Raw genomic sequence first — 17,607 nt, forward strand, 5'->3', positions numbered from 1 at the left:
ATAACTCAAAGGTAAATAAAATAATGTTGCTCAATTTTTCTCCCTTATGAGTTTTCTCTCGGGCTAAGACAAAGCTTGGAAAATTACATTCCAGAAATAACATGACAAAGTTGTAGCTGCATTTAAAAGATGAGATTAAGCTGAAAACTAGAACAGAACCTTAAAATATATTGAGCACAAGCAGTACGCTATAATTAACACAGTCCATCATTTAAGTAGTCTGTACAAACATACGCCTACAATTCTTGACATTGAAAATTCCTGCTCCAAATAAAACCACATTTATCATAACAGTAAAAGATACTTCCTTACTGTGGTATAAAAATAATAATTAACCACACACTACACTGCAACTTATGAAAATAGCAGAGTATAAACTTGATGGGCCAAGATCAAATCATTATTTACTGTCTTAATATGCAAGTACCTCAGTCTTTTCATTAACCAATTATAAGCAGATGGTACTTCCTAGTGTTTACAGTATGTCTGAGGTTCCTTTAAGCAGAAAACTATGTTTTACATAAACTATATTAAACAAAAACCTTCTGATTATTTACTTGTTCTCATGAACTTCTCATCTAAATGTACTCATGATGATGACAGATCACAATCCTTAATTACCTAATTTTTTGTCAAAGGAAGAAAAGCAAATTTTGAGAAGTATCTAGGGGATAAATAACTAAATTTTATTTTAATTGAATTGTGTGTTTAAAAATCTTGAAGTCTATCATTCACAAGGTTTAAGAAATGATTGTCTTTAGAGTTCACTGCTACCAGAGAGCTCATAAGCTTAGGTATTTTAGATATCAAAGAACTGTTAAGTTATATTAAAGCAACTTATCCCTAAAAATGGTACTGGGAAAGGGGGAAGAGGGAAAACGTAACAAAATATTGAAATATGAAGCTAGAGAAAACTGAAAAATATTACAAAAACGTTTGAAATGTGTGTACAGGTTATTAAAAATTGACAGTATCTACCATGCTTGATCTATGAGCCTGAGTTGGATATTGTCAGTTTTTAAATAAATTGTGCAACAGCTTGAAATTAGGTTTCCATTTGCAAAAGACATAACTTGAGGATGTAAAAGTACCAGACCATATCATCCCACATAAGACCCAGTAGGAGAAACAAATATGAACATGCACCAGAAAGTGCACCAAAAATAATGAACTGTCAACAGCATTAGATGTATAATCAACAAGAAAGGGGAAGAAACCAGATACAGATCTGTTGTGTTAGCCTCCCAGCCAAAATATAAATACTGCTGCACAAAATAAAAGCATTGCCTTACATGTAAAGGTGATTTGTGGATACTTACCATCTCATCCACAGAAAGGAGAGGCTTAAGACAGAAGAAGAGAGTTCCATATTAGAAAAACATGACAATATGGACAATATAAAAGTAAGGCAGAAAACAAGAAAATGAATGAAAATAGTCTTAGCTTGTCAGAAAGTTACTAACGATCTTTACTAAAGTGCGTAATAATAAGCATGGCAATAAGTAAGCTTTTTCATAAGAGCCTCTGCATTTGAAGTGTGCATTGTAATATCAAATCACTGAAAACCAGCATTAGAGAACAGCTTGCAGTAATTTCTTTATTAAATATAAATGCAAGGGAAAATTCTACAAATGCATAACATTCAATATAATGCTATATGAACGCTCACATTTTTCATTAATTTTTAGAATTGCTTCTGAGCCGTTCTGAACCTAAAATTAAGTGTTTACCTACTGGATAAATCATAAGTTAAATTTATAAAAATACCTCTCAAGGTTATACATAATGATTATGAATATGCCACCGCATGCAGGATAAAAGTAAGTTGCAAAAATATATATTATGATTAAAAACAGCAAGAGACAAACTTTTGACCAAAGCCACTAAAGGAAACTCCAGACCAGGGGGCAACCCCTGGCACAGGTGCCATAGCATGGCATGCAAAGCCATCTTGCTTGGCACATACACTTCAGGGACGGCACGACAGGGGCTGGGGCTACGTTAACACAACAAGGGTGGAACCCCTTGTGGCTACCTCGCCATCTGCCCTTGGCATACCAACATCTTACAAGTGGAGGTTGTGGGTGTTTTTGGCACTGCCCAAAAACATTGCCAACCCCTGCTCCAGACCCTTACCAAAAAAAAGAAGAAAAAGGCAAAAAGAGGGGCTGTGCATCAGGTAAAGAGAAAGGAAGACAACGTGCATAACTGTGCTTTCAAACTAAGCACTGTTGACACTGTCTTCTTTCCAAACCTCCTGTGGGTAGATTCAGATTTGTAGAAGGTCACCACTAAAACTTCCTTAAACCTAAACCTCAGATTTTCAATTTTCCTTGTCATTTAAGCAGCTTCAGTTCTGCTTGCTTAAACTTCCCAAACCTTTGTAGCTGCTATATCCAGAATGGTTTAAAGAACAGTTTCTCTCCACTGAAAAAAATCCTAGATGCTCCCAAAAGACAGAATAAAGCAAACTCAGAAGATAAGCCTAGAGGCTTATAAAATGAGGAAGAAACAAGGCCCAATGCTGTATTAAGGAGAAAATGTCAGGGTAGGGTTTTAATGTGTACAGTTTCAACACAGGCAAATCCTTCAACAGAGGGAAATTTTACTCCTCAATCTTAACTATGGACACAGACTTTTGTGGCTTAAACTCAGATCTGTAATCATTCCTTTAAACAAAAATTCTTAACACAAGATATAATGGAAGATTTATTTTCAAAACTGCCTCAGTGCTGTTTTCACAAAGGCTTCAAGAGTTGAAGTCTTGACTTTCAACAATACAGCTAAGTAACTTTTAAAAAGGGAAGTTACCATATATTTACTCAAATAGAAGACAACCCTGATTATAAGATGACACCCCAATAATTAGGTTCTACATAAGAAAAATTTATAAATTTGTTATAATTTTCTAGGTACAGAATCTAACTATTGACGGTTTTGCTTAGAATTTGTCCCCCTCTCACTGCTACAGCAGGAAAAATAAAATGGGGGGGGGTCAGGTAGCCCCTTTCCTCTCTGCTTCCCCCCAACTTTTTCCCCAGGCAGCCCTTTCCTCTCTCCTTACTGTCACACCCCGCTCTCCCTAAAAACATGGAAGTGAGAAGCAAATTTCAGAAACAAGAACCTAGAAACTAAACATGGCTGTAGCAATTTGCATATAGTATCTATGCACTTACTTCATCCATGATGCATGTTACTTTTCTCCCCAACCCCCAACTGCTGCAAGTTTTAGCACAGGAACAGGCAGTCCTTGGACTTACAACACAATTGGTTCCTGAAAACTGTGTCTTAAGTCAAAACGTTGCAACTTGGAAACAATTTTCTCATAAGAAACAATGTTATAAATGGGGGATTGGTTCCTGAACCAAGGGCAGATACCCTGTTTTCAACAAAAATTTAATTTTGTACTTGATCGATTCTAGATGAGTCGTATAGCTACATTAATGCATTTATATTGTAAATAGCAATCATATAGATTCGCAAGGTGGTGTTGCTGGACTTTCTGAAGGGCTCTTGGATGGACTTTTTGAAGGGTTCTTGGCGGGAGTCTTCTCAGGACTCTTGGCTGCAGGCTTTTCTGGAGTCTTGGACGCTTTCTTTAAGAAAGCGTCCAAGGAAGTTTGGACAGATGTTCTCCAAGGAGATGAGCGACACAGCGAACTTGTTCGCTGGCATGGCATCGCATTGGATTAAGCGTTGTAAAGTTGAAACTGGCGTTGTAAAGTTGAAACAGGGTGTCAATTTATAAACATTGTAAGTGCAAAACGTTGTAATTTGAAACGTTTTAAGTCAAGGGCTGCCTCTACTCCATAAACACGAAACTGATCAGCACTTTGGCACCTACTATACATGCAATTATTGCGAAGCAATAAACTACAACATACTTTGTGCTGGAGTTTATTGTTCCGAGACTGCATTTTGATCCTGGTTGGAACAGTCCCAGCTGGCAAAGGGTCGGGGGAATCAGCCTGCTAGCCTGGCTCAATGTGCTGCAGAGGGGCTGGCTAGGGCACAATGGTGCCCTGGGGCTAGCCAGCAGGCAACCCCTACACTGAAGGACCCACATGCCCCAGGCAGCCCTGTCAACGTTTACACATGCATTGTGGCAATTAAATAACTCTGCCATAGGACAGTACTTGTATTTACAAGTACTACCCTATGGTAGAGTTAATCCATTTATTCTGTCCTAATAGCATGTGTAGACCCTGAGACTTTACTGAGAAGCTAATTAGTCAGTTCTGCAGTAAATATCTCATGTACCCACACCCACTTAAATGTAGTACAAACTGTGCATGATATTAGTTCAAAGCCAAAGGGCTGTGATTTACCACAGTTCACTGGGCTCAGCCCCACCAGGGTCAACAGCATTTCAAGCCATGGTGACCCCACAACTCAGCACTGTTCAGTATGTGTGTGTACTCCAGATAGCCACAACAAAGGATCCATGTGCTAACTAGCCCCTACTCATGACTGGAAGCAGATGTTCTTGTCATGAGTTCTTGTATGCTCCAAAAATTTATATGACGATGAAGCACAGAGCAATCTGGCCTTGCTTCACCTTATGGAGGGCCACACTAATCACATGTACCAGGCTGAGAGTGTGGCAACAGAAGGAATCTGGATGAACTGTTTGGACCTTGTTTCATAAGCTAGTCATTTAAGGCTGGTGAAGAAACAGGAATAATTGGAAATGGGAAAGAAAGGGACAGCTCAGCCATGGGAGTGAAGAGGAAGTAAAAATGTATACAATACCACGGCTCACCATGACTTGAAAAAGTCGGAGATGAGGGGGACTGCGTTTAATGGGCACTACCATATGTCTTATTCAGCTGGGCTGCACTAAGCTATTTTTGTGATAGTTTCCCATCAGCACATTTGCTTAATGCAGGCCAAGTGTTTTACAGTCATTGTTCAGCATTGGCTGTATTTAATCAACTTCACAGTTGGCTTCCATTGCTAAGCACATGTTGCTTTTGGCAGCAATTTAATAAGAGACACCATTTAGTGAGATTTCCTTGTATACAATTATAGATGAGGGGCTTTTATCTCCATGCCAAACCGGGGGGAAAAAAACAACTTTTCTTCTATTTGAGTAAATACAGTATATTTTTTAAAATGTTACCCTATGAAAGCAGATATAACCAAATTATTATATTTTGTGTATTTAATTTATGCTTATTCATATGTCCATAAAATTCCTGAAGGCTACACAAGTTTCTAATCTACCATTTTTCATATCTTTCATTACAACTTCAAATAAATGAGTTTACAAAACAGTTCAGAAAGAGTAACTTGACTACTGAGTAATACATATTCTAAGTCTAAATAAGTATAACTTATCTGATGCCAATTTCAATTGCTATGTAAATATAAATTAGTACATTATTTAATTTTGCATTTTATGTTTTCCCAAATTTTTTTTCTAATAATTTGAATAGATTGCTCTAGTTTAACCACAACTATTGGACTTGAGGCAGTAATCAATTTAGGAAAATTGTGTGGCTTGTTAACAAAAGAGGAGATGAAGTAAGATAAGGAGTCACTGTTTTTCAGCAGGGAGCTGGGATGACAGCTCAGGTTGGAGACAGGTGGGTACTAGCACCTGGTCACCACTGGTGCTCCTGACCATCCCTGCCACTCTGCTGCAGTGCAAGGCAGCAAAAGCCACTCTCCACTGATGGGGTCTGATGGGCAATCCACACAACGGCACTTCCTGCCATACCACACATGCATGGTAGGAGGTGCGACTACGAGACTGAGCATTAGATCCCATGGTGCCTTACTCCCAGCGCAGAGGAAGCCTGGGATCACGATCCCACGCTCCCCCTGCACCAGCAAGTGGCAAGCTCACATGGCTGGGAGACTCTTGAGTTGACAGGGCTTCCAGCAGCTGCAGCGAATGGTGCACCTCCACAGCTGGAAGCCCAGATGAGCTGATGGGGATCCCTGCCACAGGAATGCATGGTGTGCTCCAATAGCTGGGAGTCTGGATCAGCTGATGGGGCTCCTAGCAGCAGGAGTGCATAGAGCTTCCCCAAAGGTGGGTGTGCCATCAGCTGTGGGCTCCCAGCCACAGGGAACCACCTGGCCACAAGTTCAATTAATTGTGTGACAGGAACCAGCCACAAACTTACTTCACATTCCTTGGTTTATGATACCATTAATTGCTTTAACATGTGGCCAGCTTACAACTTAAGACATGATCAACTAGTCAATGTGTGGCAGGGGCCTCAGATTTATGAAGTATTAGAACTATGTTTAGAAACTATTCTAAATTGGAACAGACCATGAAACAACACAAAATAATTTTCCTTGCAATTTTTAATGAGCTGAAGTCTTTCATGTTTTGGATGCCAGTTAATATACAGCTATATGTATGTCAGTTAGCAGTGTGCGAAGTGGGCTATATTCAATTCAGATTCAGCCCAATTCAGGGGACAGAGATTTGATTCGTTGATTCAGATAACTGTCCCAATTCAATTCGGACGAATCCAAATCTGAAAGTTTGATGCTGATTCAAAGAAACAGCAATTCAGCCATAGACACAGCTTTAAAATGTTCTTTCCACATACTTCAAGGTACCAGGAACAGCTTGTGAACGCTGAGATGGTGGGGTGGATGGAGCATCCCACAGAAGCATGGCAGCAGACCCGGAAGTAGACCAGAAATACCTGGGTGCTCCCCCAGACCCAGAAGGAACCAGTTGCCGAGCCAGGGAGGGGTCCCCTGCATGCTCCGCTGGGGACCCCCCTACACTCCTGTGGGATGCTCCATCTGCCCCACCATTTGAGCATTCACAAGCCGCTTGGTATCTTCGAATGATCAACTCTCTCCGAATCGATTCGGAGGGTTCCGATTCAATTTGGAGAGATTAAAAGATCTCTTGATTCGATTTGGAGATTCAGCCGCCAAATAAAGCTGAATTGAATCAGCAACCAAAACTTCACAGAGCCCTAGTGTCAGTTCCCAACTGATGGCTGTTGATTGCTTTGGACACTATTTCTTAAGTTCTGATCCACGGGTCATCACTGGCTTGCTTTATTCAGCAATGAGACTGGGGTGGGAGGTAGATTCCTGGGATTCTGATTTCATACAATGAAGGAAGGGGAACCACTGTGAACTCAATGGTTCCAGTGCATCTCCACGTAACATAAATTTCTTTCCTCCATTCCCAGGAAAATGGAGTAGGAGTTCCCTTTTTCATTTTCTCTGCAGTACATTCAGATATCATGTTCTTACATTAATGTCTTTTATACCCTGTTTTCCCAGGAAAACTCCTATGAACCACTGAAGAACTGTTAGCCCTACTTCCAAGAAAATTAAAACCTGAGATACTTTTTTAACTCTCAGCACAGTGACAGACAAGCATAAATCCCAATATAATTCACATTAATTTTGTATGCCAGAGCAAATTATGCCAGGCTCAGAAATGGATAAATGTGCAGCTACCCTGGGGTAGTTCACATTAAGCAGCTATTATTGCATTTCCCTACTAAGTGGTAGGGGAGAACATAACAGTCTGTTTAGCTGTAGTAAGTGGCCACTCTAGGATGGACACACACAAGTCATGCTATTATAATTAACACTAATAAGAGCTTTAACTCATTCACCAAGGGCAACTCTCTACTGGACTGTATTACGTTACCCTGGTTTAAGAATTTGTGTCATCTATCCACTACATTTTTTATATGAGTGTAAAGTATTCATCTGTCCAAACCTGTCAGACATTGATTATATTTAATACACTGTTTTTGTTAAGTACCTGACAAACAACTAAAGAGTTTTTAAAAGATTCAGCCCTCTTCAAATAAGAAAACTCCCTATTAAATTCTCTGAATCCTCCAGAGTAAACCTTCAGCGGAAAGAGAAAATACACTAATATTTTAAAACTGAAAACAAGCATGCATACATCTCTCTCAGGCTTTTATATAGTATAAAAATATTAAAAGACACAAAAATTCCCCTTTCAGAATGACTTCTACTCTGTGTGCTTGTGTGTGTAGATATACAAATAATAATCAGTGATTATTATGCAAGATAAACTATATCTACACACACTTCCAAAACTGCCAGCCAGCAGCCCTGAATATTGATAAATGAAAACTAAGTGGAAATCTCTCTCTCTTTGGTACAATCTTCCACATATAATTTGTTCCTAGCTTATTTTACTATAAGCATTCATATAAAAAAAAATAAATGGAATGTATATGCTCACTGATTTTAAAATGTAAGTGTTCAAATAAGTATGTGCTCAAAATCTCAATACCTGGCCTGTGGCACAATCAATGAGGTAGCCTTGGAGAATCATGCTTTTTCTCTAATCTACCATACTCACCAGTTTTGCTTTAATAGTCCCAGAATCAATGCTCTGACCAGTTTTGGCATGTAGCTGAAGTTGGATGGCATGGAGTTGCAAAAGCTGATCATGCACCTCCTTTTCCAATACTGTTTTCTCAGCCTGAGTTTCTGTCAGTTCAGATTTTAGATCAACTAGCTGTGCCTGGAAAATATTAAATGCACAATATAATTACAATAATGTTACAGTTAGTTTCTTAGTACAAAAGGATACTTTGTGGCACAAGGGTTTCAGATATACTGACAAAAAAGAAGGGTCCGGCCTCTTTGCCTGAGTTTCTGTATAACCCTATTGTACTTTCTCATACTACAAGCAGATATAAAGGCCTAGTGTGACAAAATCAATGGGAATTAGACACTCCTAGAAACCCCATGTACACCTAAAGATGAAGATAAGCACCTAATGCAACTTTAAAAATCTGTCCCAATGTCCCTGGTCTATGCTGCAATTTCAGGGCTTTATACCCGTGGTTAAGCCAGGGGCAACAAGGCAGTTGTATGAGATGCAACCACAGCTGTATGAGATGCAACAATTCCATGGTAGATATGATCTAAAAAGAAAACTACAACCTTTTCTGGGAGATGTTTCATTGACCAAGATGCTTTCAACCATAAATGAGAATGAGCAGCAGAAAACAGTGATACAAACAAGAACGTAACCAAATCTAGGATTTGCTGATTATCTGATACAACTTCACTGTTATTACACTTAGTAGTCTAATGCTGAAGCCAACTGAATCAAACTACACACCAATTTAAAATAGTTCAATACCAACACCCAAACTGAACTAGTCGTACAGATGGACACACTGGCAGGCACAAAGTAAAACATCTTCAAAATATGTTTAATAACTATTTTTTCCTTTATGCAAAAATATATTGGAGACTCTATCCTACGAGGACTGGAAGGTCCCATCTGCCGGCCTGACCTCATGACGTGAGAGGTCTGCTTCATGCCTGGGGCTCAGGTTAGAGACATCATGAAGAAGACCCTACTTCAGACCCCCCAACCAAGGGGAGGTGCTGGACTGGGAATTTTCGGGCCAGCTTGCAGAGGCACTTAAGGCAAGGGATGTAGTCGTCATGGGTGATTTAAATTACCTGGACATCTGCAGGGAGGAAGAGTCAGCCAGGCTGGACCGTTCTAGGAGGTTCCTGGCCAAGATACAGGACCTCCACTTAATCCAGGAGGTGCACAGTCCCACCAGATGAAATCCCCTGTTGGACCTGGTCCTGGCCACAGGCGACGACCTGGTGAGGGGCCTCCAGGTCCTTGACCACTTGGGTGACAGCGATCATTGCTTGCTGGAATTCACCGTCCAGCGCAGGGTGTCAAGGGCCTGCAGCAAAGCGGTAGCCCTAGACTTCAAGAGGGCCAATTTCAACGAGTTGAGATTAGTGGGAAAGGCGCTGGGGTTCGAGAGCAGGGGAACTCAGTGCCCAAGATGAGTGGTTGTTCCTTAAGGAGACGATACTCAGGGCCCAAGGGGTGACCATCCCAACAAGAAGCAAGGGGGGCAAGTGTGCACGAAAGCCCTCCCTGGCTCACCAAGGGTGTCCAAGACTGTCTTAGTGCCAAAATGGCGGTGTACAACCGGTGGAAGGGGGATGACATCTCCAAAAAGGTGTATACCTCCTCTGCTCGCGCCTGTAGGGGGGCTGTCAGGAAAGCTAAGGCGGACATAGAGCTAGGACTAGTGTCCAAGATCAAAGATAATGAAAAGTTCTTTTTCAAATATATAGGGAAGATGAAGAAAGCACCGGGAAACATGGGGCCCCTGCAAGATATTCTGGGCAATCCGGTGGTTGCACCAGAGGAGAAAGCAGACCTCTTTAACCAATTATTTACCTCCGTTTTCTTGTGCAGGGACCAGGACTTCCCCACCCTGATGCAAGACAGACTTGAGGGGAACGCCTCCAGACCTCAGGTTGGGGAGGAATGGGTTAGAGAGCTTCTGGAGGGGCTGGATGTGTTCAAATCAGTGGGTCCAGATGCTCTCCACCCCAGGGTGTTGAGGGAGCTAGCAGTGGTTATTGCAGGGCCCTTGACACGGCTTTACGAGCGCTCATGGTGCTCGGGCCAGGGGCCAGATGATTGGAAGATAGCCAACGTGGTCCCCATCTTTAAAAAAGGGAGGAGGGAGGACCCAGGCAACTATAGGCCCGTCAGTCTTACCTCAATCCTAGGGAAACTCTTTGAGAAGATTATCAAGGAGCACATCTGCGATGGGCCGGCTTCAGGGATGATGCTCAAGGGCAACCAGCACAGTTTCATTAGGGTCAGGTCATGTCAGACCAACCTGACTGCCTTTTATGATCAGGTCACAAAAGCACTGGATGCAGGTATCGCCGTGGATGTAGTCTTTCTGGACTTCAGCAAGGCCTTTGAAACCGTCTCCCACTCCATCTCATTAAAAAACTAGGCAACTGTGGCATTGATGCCTACACACTCAATTGGACTGCAGATTGGCTGAAGGGTCATACTCAGAGGGTGGTAATGGATGGGTCATATTCGACCTGAAGAGAAGTGGGCAGCAGAGTCCCCCAGGGCTCAGTCCTTGGGCCCGCGCTGTTCAATTTCTTTATCAGCAATTTGGACAACATTTAAATTTGTGATGATACCAAAATTTGGGGTGAGGTGAGCACGCTCGTAGGGAGGGAAAGACTGCAGCAAGACTTGGATAGGTTACAGGGTTGGGCTAACAAAAACAGGATGCGTTTCAATACTGACAAGTGCAGGGTGCTGCACTTAGGCAGTAGTAACCAGCAGCACACTTATAAGATGGGAAACTCCCTTCTTGAGAGCACGGGGGCAGAAAGGGATCTTGGAGTCATTACTGACTCCAAGATGAACATGGGCCAACAATGTGAGGTCATGGTTGGCAGGGCTAACCAGACTTTGTCATGCATCCACAGGTGCATCTCAAGTAGGACCAAGGAGGTGATCCTCCCCCTCTACATGACACTGGTCAGGCCACAGCTGGAGTACTGTGTCCAGTTCTGTGCGCCCCACTTCAGGAGGGATGTGGACAACATTGAGAGGGTCCAGATGAGGGCCACCCACATGATCCAGGGACAACAGGGCAGACCCTGTAATGAGAGACTGCGGGACCTGAACCTGTTCAGCCTTCACAAGAGAAGGCTGAGGGGGGACCTGGTGACTGTCTATAAACTCACTAGGGGGGACCAGAAGGGTTTGGGAGAGACCTTGTTTTGCCTAGCGCCCCCTGGCATAACAAGGAATAACGGCCATATGTTGTTGGAGAGTAGGTTTAGATTGGGCATCCATAAGAACTACTTCACAGCCAGGGCAGCTAGCATCTGGAACCAACTTCCAAGGGAAGTGGTGCTGGCTCCTACCCTGGGGGTCTTTAAGAAAAGGCTTGATGCCAGCTGGCTGGAGTCACTTGAGCCCAGTTTTTCTCCTGCCTAGGCAGGGGGTCGGACTTCAAGATCTACAAGGTCCCTTCCGACCCTACTTCTACGATTCTATGATGTTATATGCAGTTTACATGCAGTATTTAAACTTGAAATTACACAGCAAGTTTGAACATAAATTAGTATCTTGGAACTGTGAGCAACCTTTATATGAGCTATAAAGTAGTTACCCAAGTAAAAACTCTGGAAAAATGTATATTTTGTTTGTCCTTGCCCTTTTTAGAGAAATCCACATAGAAGATAAAATTTGGGGGTTTGTGGCTAACAGCAAAGACGATTACTCCTCTACAAGTTCGCATTAAGTTAGAAGCACAATTCCTCCTGAAATTTGATTAAGATTACATTGATTTCTTTAGACATTGAACATTTCAAAGTATAAGCCAAGTTAAACTCTCTCAAGTTACATAAATAGCTCCCCTGCTTAACTCCGAAGGAATAATCTTCTATAAAAAAGTGTTTTGAAGTCCTTGATTTATTTCTCAAGAAAAAAAAGTTTGTCGTTTACTTGCAAATCCATAATACTCTCTAATGAATACACATGGTTGATGTCTCTCTCCTGTGGATACTCTATTCTCAAACTAAAGAAATGAACACTAAATCAGGTAACTAAGCAATATTAGTAGTATTAAGTGACATGCTACAGAACAGCTTATATTAAGATATTTATATCAAAGGGCTCAATCAAGCTGCCTCAGTTTTTCTCACATTTCTTTTCCAATTCTACCAGGCTTTATGTTAGTGACATTCTCTTATCCCTTTCCTGTAATGTAGTAATTTAAAAATATATAGTCTTGCATATTTTAACTTAAAGACTAGACTTCTGCTTACCCAGAAATGGATAAACCATAGGCAGTATATGTCCTATATGTTGCCTACCAATGTCCTGCTGTGCTTAACCCAGGGATAGGCAAAATACAGCCCACAGGCCAGATTTGGCCCATGGAGTGATTTTGTCCAGCCCACAATGGGTCCTTCGGCCCTGCTGGGTAGTGCTGGGGCACCCCCATCTTGTGCCAGCCTGCAGCTTGCCCTGGGATGCCCATGCAGTGGAGGCTACCCCTGGCCCCACCAGCTCAACATTTTTTAAAGTATAAAAATGATAAATTCAGCTGATCTAACATTTATTTGATACATAGCAAGAGACAAGGAAGCAACCTACTTGTTTATGTCATATTTTAAAAGATCAAAATTCCATCTCAAGTGTTATAATATCAGAAATAGATTATTCAGACAGAAGGGTCCAACCCGGGGGGGGAGGGGGAGGAGAGGACCACAAGTAACAACACAAACACTAAGGGTACAGACAGGTTAAACAATTATATTGAGTTAAAGAGGAGGACAACTTGCAACACATCTTCTATTTTAATTGTTTTGTGTACGGACTCCAGCCATGGTAAGTAGGAACTAAATTGAGATATTTTATACCTGAGTGAAACAACTTTTAAATCACCACTGGTAAACTTCCAGTTTTTAAAGACATTGTGGAAATACAAAAGAGTTACCAGAGAAAATCTTCACACATTGTAAGTTCCCCCAAACTTTTAATTTACTATAACTGTTTCACCTGACCATGCACTGAAGAAAAGGGGAAATTAAACTGTATTTGTGAGTCATTTATTTCTGAACGTAGTCTCTAAATTCATCTAAAGCACTGCACTTGTATGTTACATCAGCAATTGTCAGTCAGGCTGCTATGACACCCTGGGGTGTCCTGAAAGCCTTTCAAGGGTGCACCACACAATGTTTGCACTAGTAGGTATGCAAACACAATTAGCAAAATAAACCCAGGAATAGGAATCCATAGTGTTAAAAACTTTCTGGCCTGTTGTGGTCCAACTTCTTTGCTACAAAAAATATGCCCTATCATTTTTCCAACAAACAAATGAAAGCTAAGAGCTGGCACCTTCCAAGGGGTGCCTTGAGTCTAAAAAGGTTGAAAACTACTGTTGTTACGTGTTCTAGATTAATCACTTAACCTTTAGTGAAATTGATTTCCAATACTATATTTGTTTTGCAACAAGGAACAATTTTTATTATATTAACATGAGTAGTTACTATGTTTTCATAAGTTTCATAGATTTCTAGGGTCAGAAGGGACCTATTAGATCATCCAGTTTGACCCCCTGCTTTGGGCAGGAAAGAGCGCTGAGGTTAAGTAACCCCAGCCAGGTGCTTGTCTAATCTCCTTTTAAACACCTCCAGTGTCGGGGAAAGTACCACCTCCCTTGGAAGCCCATTCCATATTTTGGCAACCCTCACCATAAAGAATTTTTTTCCTGATGTCCAATCTAAATCTGCTCTCCTTCAGTTTATGGCCATTGTTTCTAGTAACCCCAAGGACACCCTGCTAAACAGAGTGTGCCCTATTCCCCGCTGACTCCCCCTGATTAGCTTGTAGATGGCCACAAGATCACCTCTCAGCCTTCTCTCATGGAGGCTAAAGATTCAAATCCCTCAATCTGTCTTTATATGCTCTTACCCACAGGCCCTCAACCATACAAGCAGCCCTCCTCTGCACCCTTTCCAGGTTATCCACATTCCTCTTAAGGTGCAGCGCCTAAAACTGGATGCGGTACTACAGCTGCAGCCTCACCAAAGCCGTACAGAGGGGAAATATCACCTCCCTAGTCCTGCTCATGATGCACCTACTAACGCAAGAAAGAGTGCAGTTAGCCTTACTTATTAGCTCACCACATCGATGTCTCATGTTTATTTTTGTGTTGACTATGACTTTGAGATCCCTTTCCGCTTCTGTGCTACCTAGAATGGTACTTCCCAGTCTATAGGTGTATTGGTGATTCTTCCTCCCCAGGTGAAGCACTTATCTTTGTTATACCGCATCCTATTCTGCCCACTTCCCCAGTCTGTCCAAATCTGCCTGAATTCACTCCCTACCCTCTAGTGTGTCTACTATACCCCATAGTTTGGTGTCGTCTGTGAATTTGGACAGGGTGCTTTCTACACCCTCATCCAAATCACTGATGATGATATTGAACAGCACTGGTCCAAGGACAGAGCCTTGGGGGACACCACTGCCCACATCTCTCCAGCTAGAAACCAACCCATCCACCACCACTCTCTGGATGCACCCCGTAAGCCAGTTTTCCACCCACCTTACTGTGAAAAAGTCCACATCACAGCTACTCGGTTTATTTATAAGAACTGGATGCAACACTGTGTCAAAAGCCTTTTTAAAATCCAAGTAAATAGTATCTATCTCAACTGCTGCATCTAAGCATTTTGTGACCTGGTCGTTAAAAAAACAGGTTAGTCAGGCAGGATCTGCCTGCTATAAACCCATGCTGGTTGCCCCTTAGCATTGTTTTACCTGCTGGTCCCCCATAAATGTGATCCTCAATGATTTTTTCTAAGGTTTTGCCAAGAATTGAGGTGAGGCTAACTGGCCTATAATTAGCCAGGTCCTCCTTCCTCCCGTTCTTGAAAATAGGGACCACGCTGGCCCTTTTCCAGTCCTCCGGGACCTGTCCTGAGTGCCACAAGCACTCAAACAGTTGCACAGTAGTTTCACTATGACACCAGCCAATTCCTTTAGTACCTCTGGGTGAAGATCATTGGGGCCTGTCGACTTGAATACGTCCAGCCCCTCCAAGTGTCCCCTCACAAGGTCAATGCTGACTATTGGTGGATTGTTATCTCTGACACCAGACTAAAAAGTCTTACTGGGAGGTGTGCTGGTATCTGTGTCCAGGAACAGAGATGCAAAGAAATCATTTAAGAGCTCAGCTTTGTCCATCCTATCTGTTACAAGTTGCCCTAGTCCATCCTGTAGCTGCCTCATGTTACCCTGCGCCTTCTTCTTGCTCCCTATATACTTAAAGAAGGACTTTTTGTTACCCTTAATCTTTGTTGCCAGTCTGAGTTCTGTTTCTGCTTTGGCCTTCCTCACTGCTTCCCTGCAAGCTCAAGCCAAGCAGGTACACTCCTCCTAGGTGGCTGCCCCTGCTTCCACAGCTTGTAAGCCTCTCTTTTCCCCTCTAGGCTCTCCTGGATTTCCCTGCTTTTATCCATAGTGTTTGCCAATCCAGCAATACCACACGGAGATTACAAAGAATATAAGCCCACAGGGAAATTATTAATTATGTATTCACTGCAGGTCTTGGATAGTGTTCAATGGATAACGCATGAAGTCATACAGTGAAAAAGGAGGACCAAAAAAATACTGAATAAAGTTGCTCATTCACCAAAAATTCTTACTGAATAAGGCAGGGACACAATAAAGAATAACAGTATGTGATCATGCAACTAAAATGATATGAAAATGCATATTTACAAGGAAGGCAAATTAAAGTTGTGGGCAACTGAACCAATCTTTTAATGCCATTGTTACTGTAATTTGTAATATACACTGACAAAGGAAAGGAAAATAGACATTGACAAGGGCGTAGTTGTAGCCGTGTTGGTCTAAGGACATAGGCAGACAAGGTTCTTTGGGTAAAACCAGCATCTTTTATTAGACCAACTCAAACAGTTCGCAAAATTCTTCTTTGCAAGCTTTCCCATACAAGATCTAATAAAAGATATTGGATTTACCCAAAGGACTGCCTACGTTGACAAGCATCATCCACGTCTGTTACGGAATTTTCAGACGAGCCAATCAGGAGCTGAAGAAGGGGAAGGAAAAAAAAAAAAAAAGCACTGGCCATGCCAGAAGCCAAGCAGAATGTTTAATTTTAAGTTCAAAGTTGCACAGAACTCACTGAACAACTAAAATGGTAGAACAGCAGCTTTCATCCTCAGGGTCACAACGTGAGGCTTTTTTAATATATTTATTAGTTTTATCTGCACTTAGGTAACTGGCTGACTCAGCCATAACAGATATACTGAAGAGCTCAAAATGGCTGTGCGCTCCAATTCAATTTCCCAATCTTTATTTTCTGTAAGTGACATGTTTATTGTTATTATCGTGTATTTTTGTGCATCCCAACACTTTGTTCATATCAAAATGAGCTACAGATGTTCCAGAAACACAGAACCAGGCCTGTATTTTCAGTTAAATACCTGGATGTTGATATTTTAGGTTTGCTGCATGTTTTCTAACTGCGGCTTTTACAGGAATGAACGTATTTGTTTGTTCAACTTCTCCTGGCTTGTGATAGAGGGGACTAAGTAATGCTGTGTTATGTCAAATGGAAGAATGCCCCAAAGTATTATTAGTAGGCCTGTGCAAAGTGGCAAGTATTCACTTTGGATTCAGATTCAGCTGATTCAGAGGGAAAGTGATTCGATTTGGAGATTCCTATCACTGTCCCGATTCGATTTGGCTGAATCAGATCTGAAGATTCAGTGCCACTTCAGAGATTCAGCCATAGACTAAACAGGAAGCAGCCCTCACCACATTGGACACAGCTGCCTCCAGCTGGTAAGTCTGTTGTGGTGGGTGGAGGGGGGAGGGAAGGGGCATGGAGGAGGAAGGGATTGGGGCTGGGAAAAGCTGCCCAGCTGGGGTGAGGGCTGCGCGGCAGCGCTCGAAGCAGAGGTTATCCCCTGATGCCACTTGCCCAACCAGAATAGGGGTGGGGGGGATGTGGGTGCGGCTTGCTCTGGGCAGAAGGGGGCAAGCAGCAGCAGGGCAGGGCCTCCACTCCAGGCACTGCTGCACCCACATCCCACACCCCACAACTTTGCACAGCCCTAATTATTAGGTACACTAAAAACTGAAACAGTTTTAAAATTTGGATAGGTGAGGAGAGAGATGCACTGAAATTGCACTGAGTCCATAAGAAACAGGACAAGACTATTTACTATCAGTATTTTAGTCCAGTATGATTACTCTTCTACAAAAACAATTCAGAA

At 42.1% G+C, this 17,607-nt stretch overlaps 1 protein-coding gene across 2 annotated transcripts in view; it reads right to left on the minus strand.

Moving 5' to 3' along the window:
* Positions 1–17,607, minus strand: part of GOPC (golgi associated PDZ and coiled-coil motif containing) — a 49,040-nt gene that overhangs the window by 16,425 nt on the left and 15,008 nt on the right. The window contains exons 2-3 of one of the 2 annotated variants that reach the window (XM_090038502.1): positions 8,336–8,500; positions 1,320–1,343 (exon numbers count right to left, since the gene is read on the minus strand). In XM_090038502.1, coding sequence (XP_089894628.1) covers positions 1,320–1,343; positions 8,336–8,500 — 189 coding nt within the window. The remainder of the gene's footprint in view (positions 1–1,319; positions 1,344–8,335; positions 8,501–17,607) is intronic. The other variant, XM_090038511.1, reaches the window with a different exon arrangement.

Source organism: Crocodylus siamensis, chromosome 1 (assembly GCF_052110815.1).
Source record: "Crocodylus siamensis isolate JL-2025a chromosome 1, ASM5211081v1, whole genome shotgun sequence".
NCBI classification, from domain to species: Eukaryota; Metazoa; Chordata; order Crocodylia; family Crocodylidae; genus Crocodylus; species Crocodylus siamensis.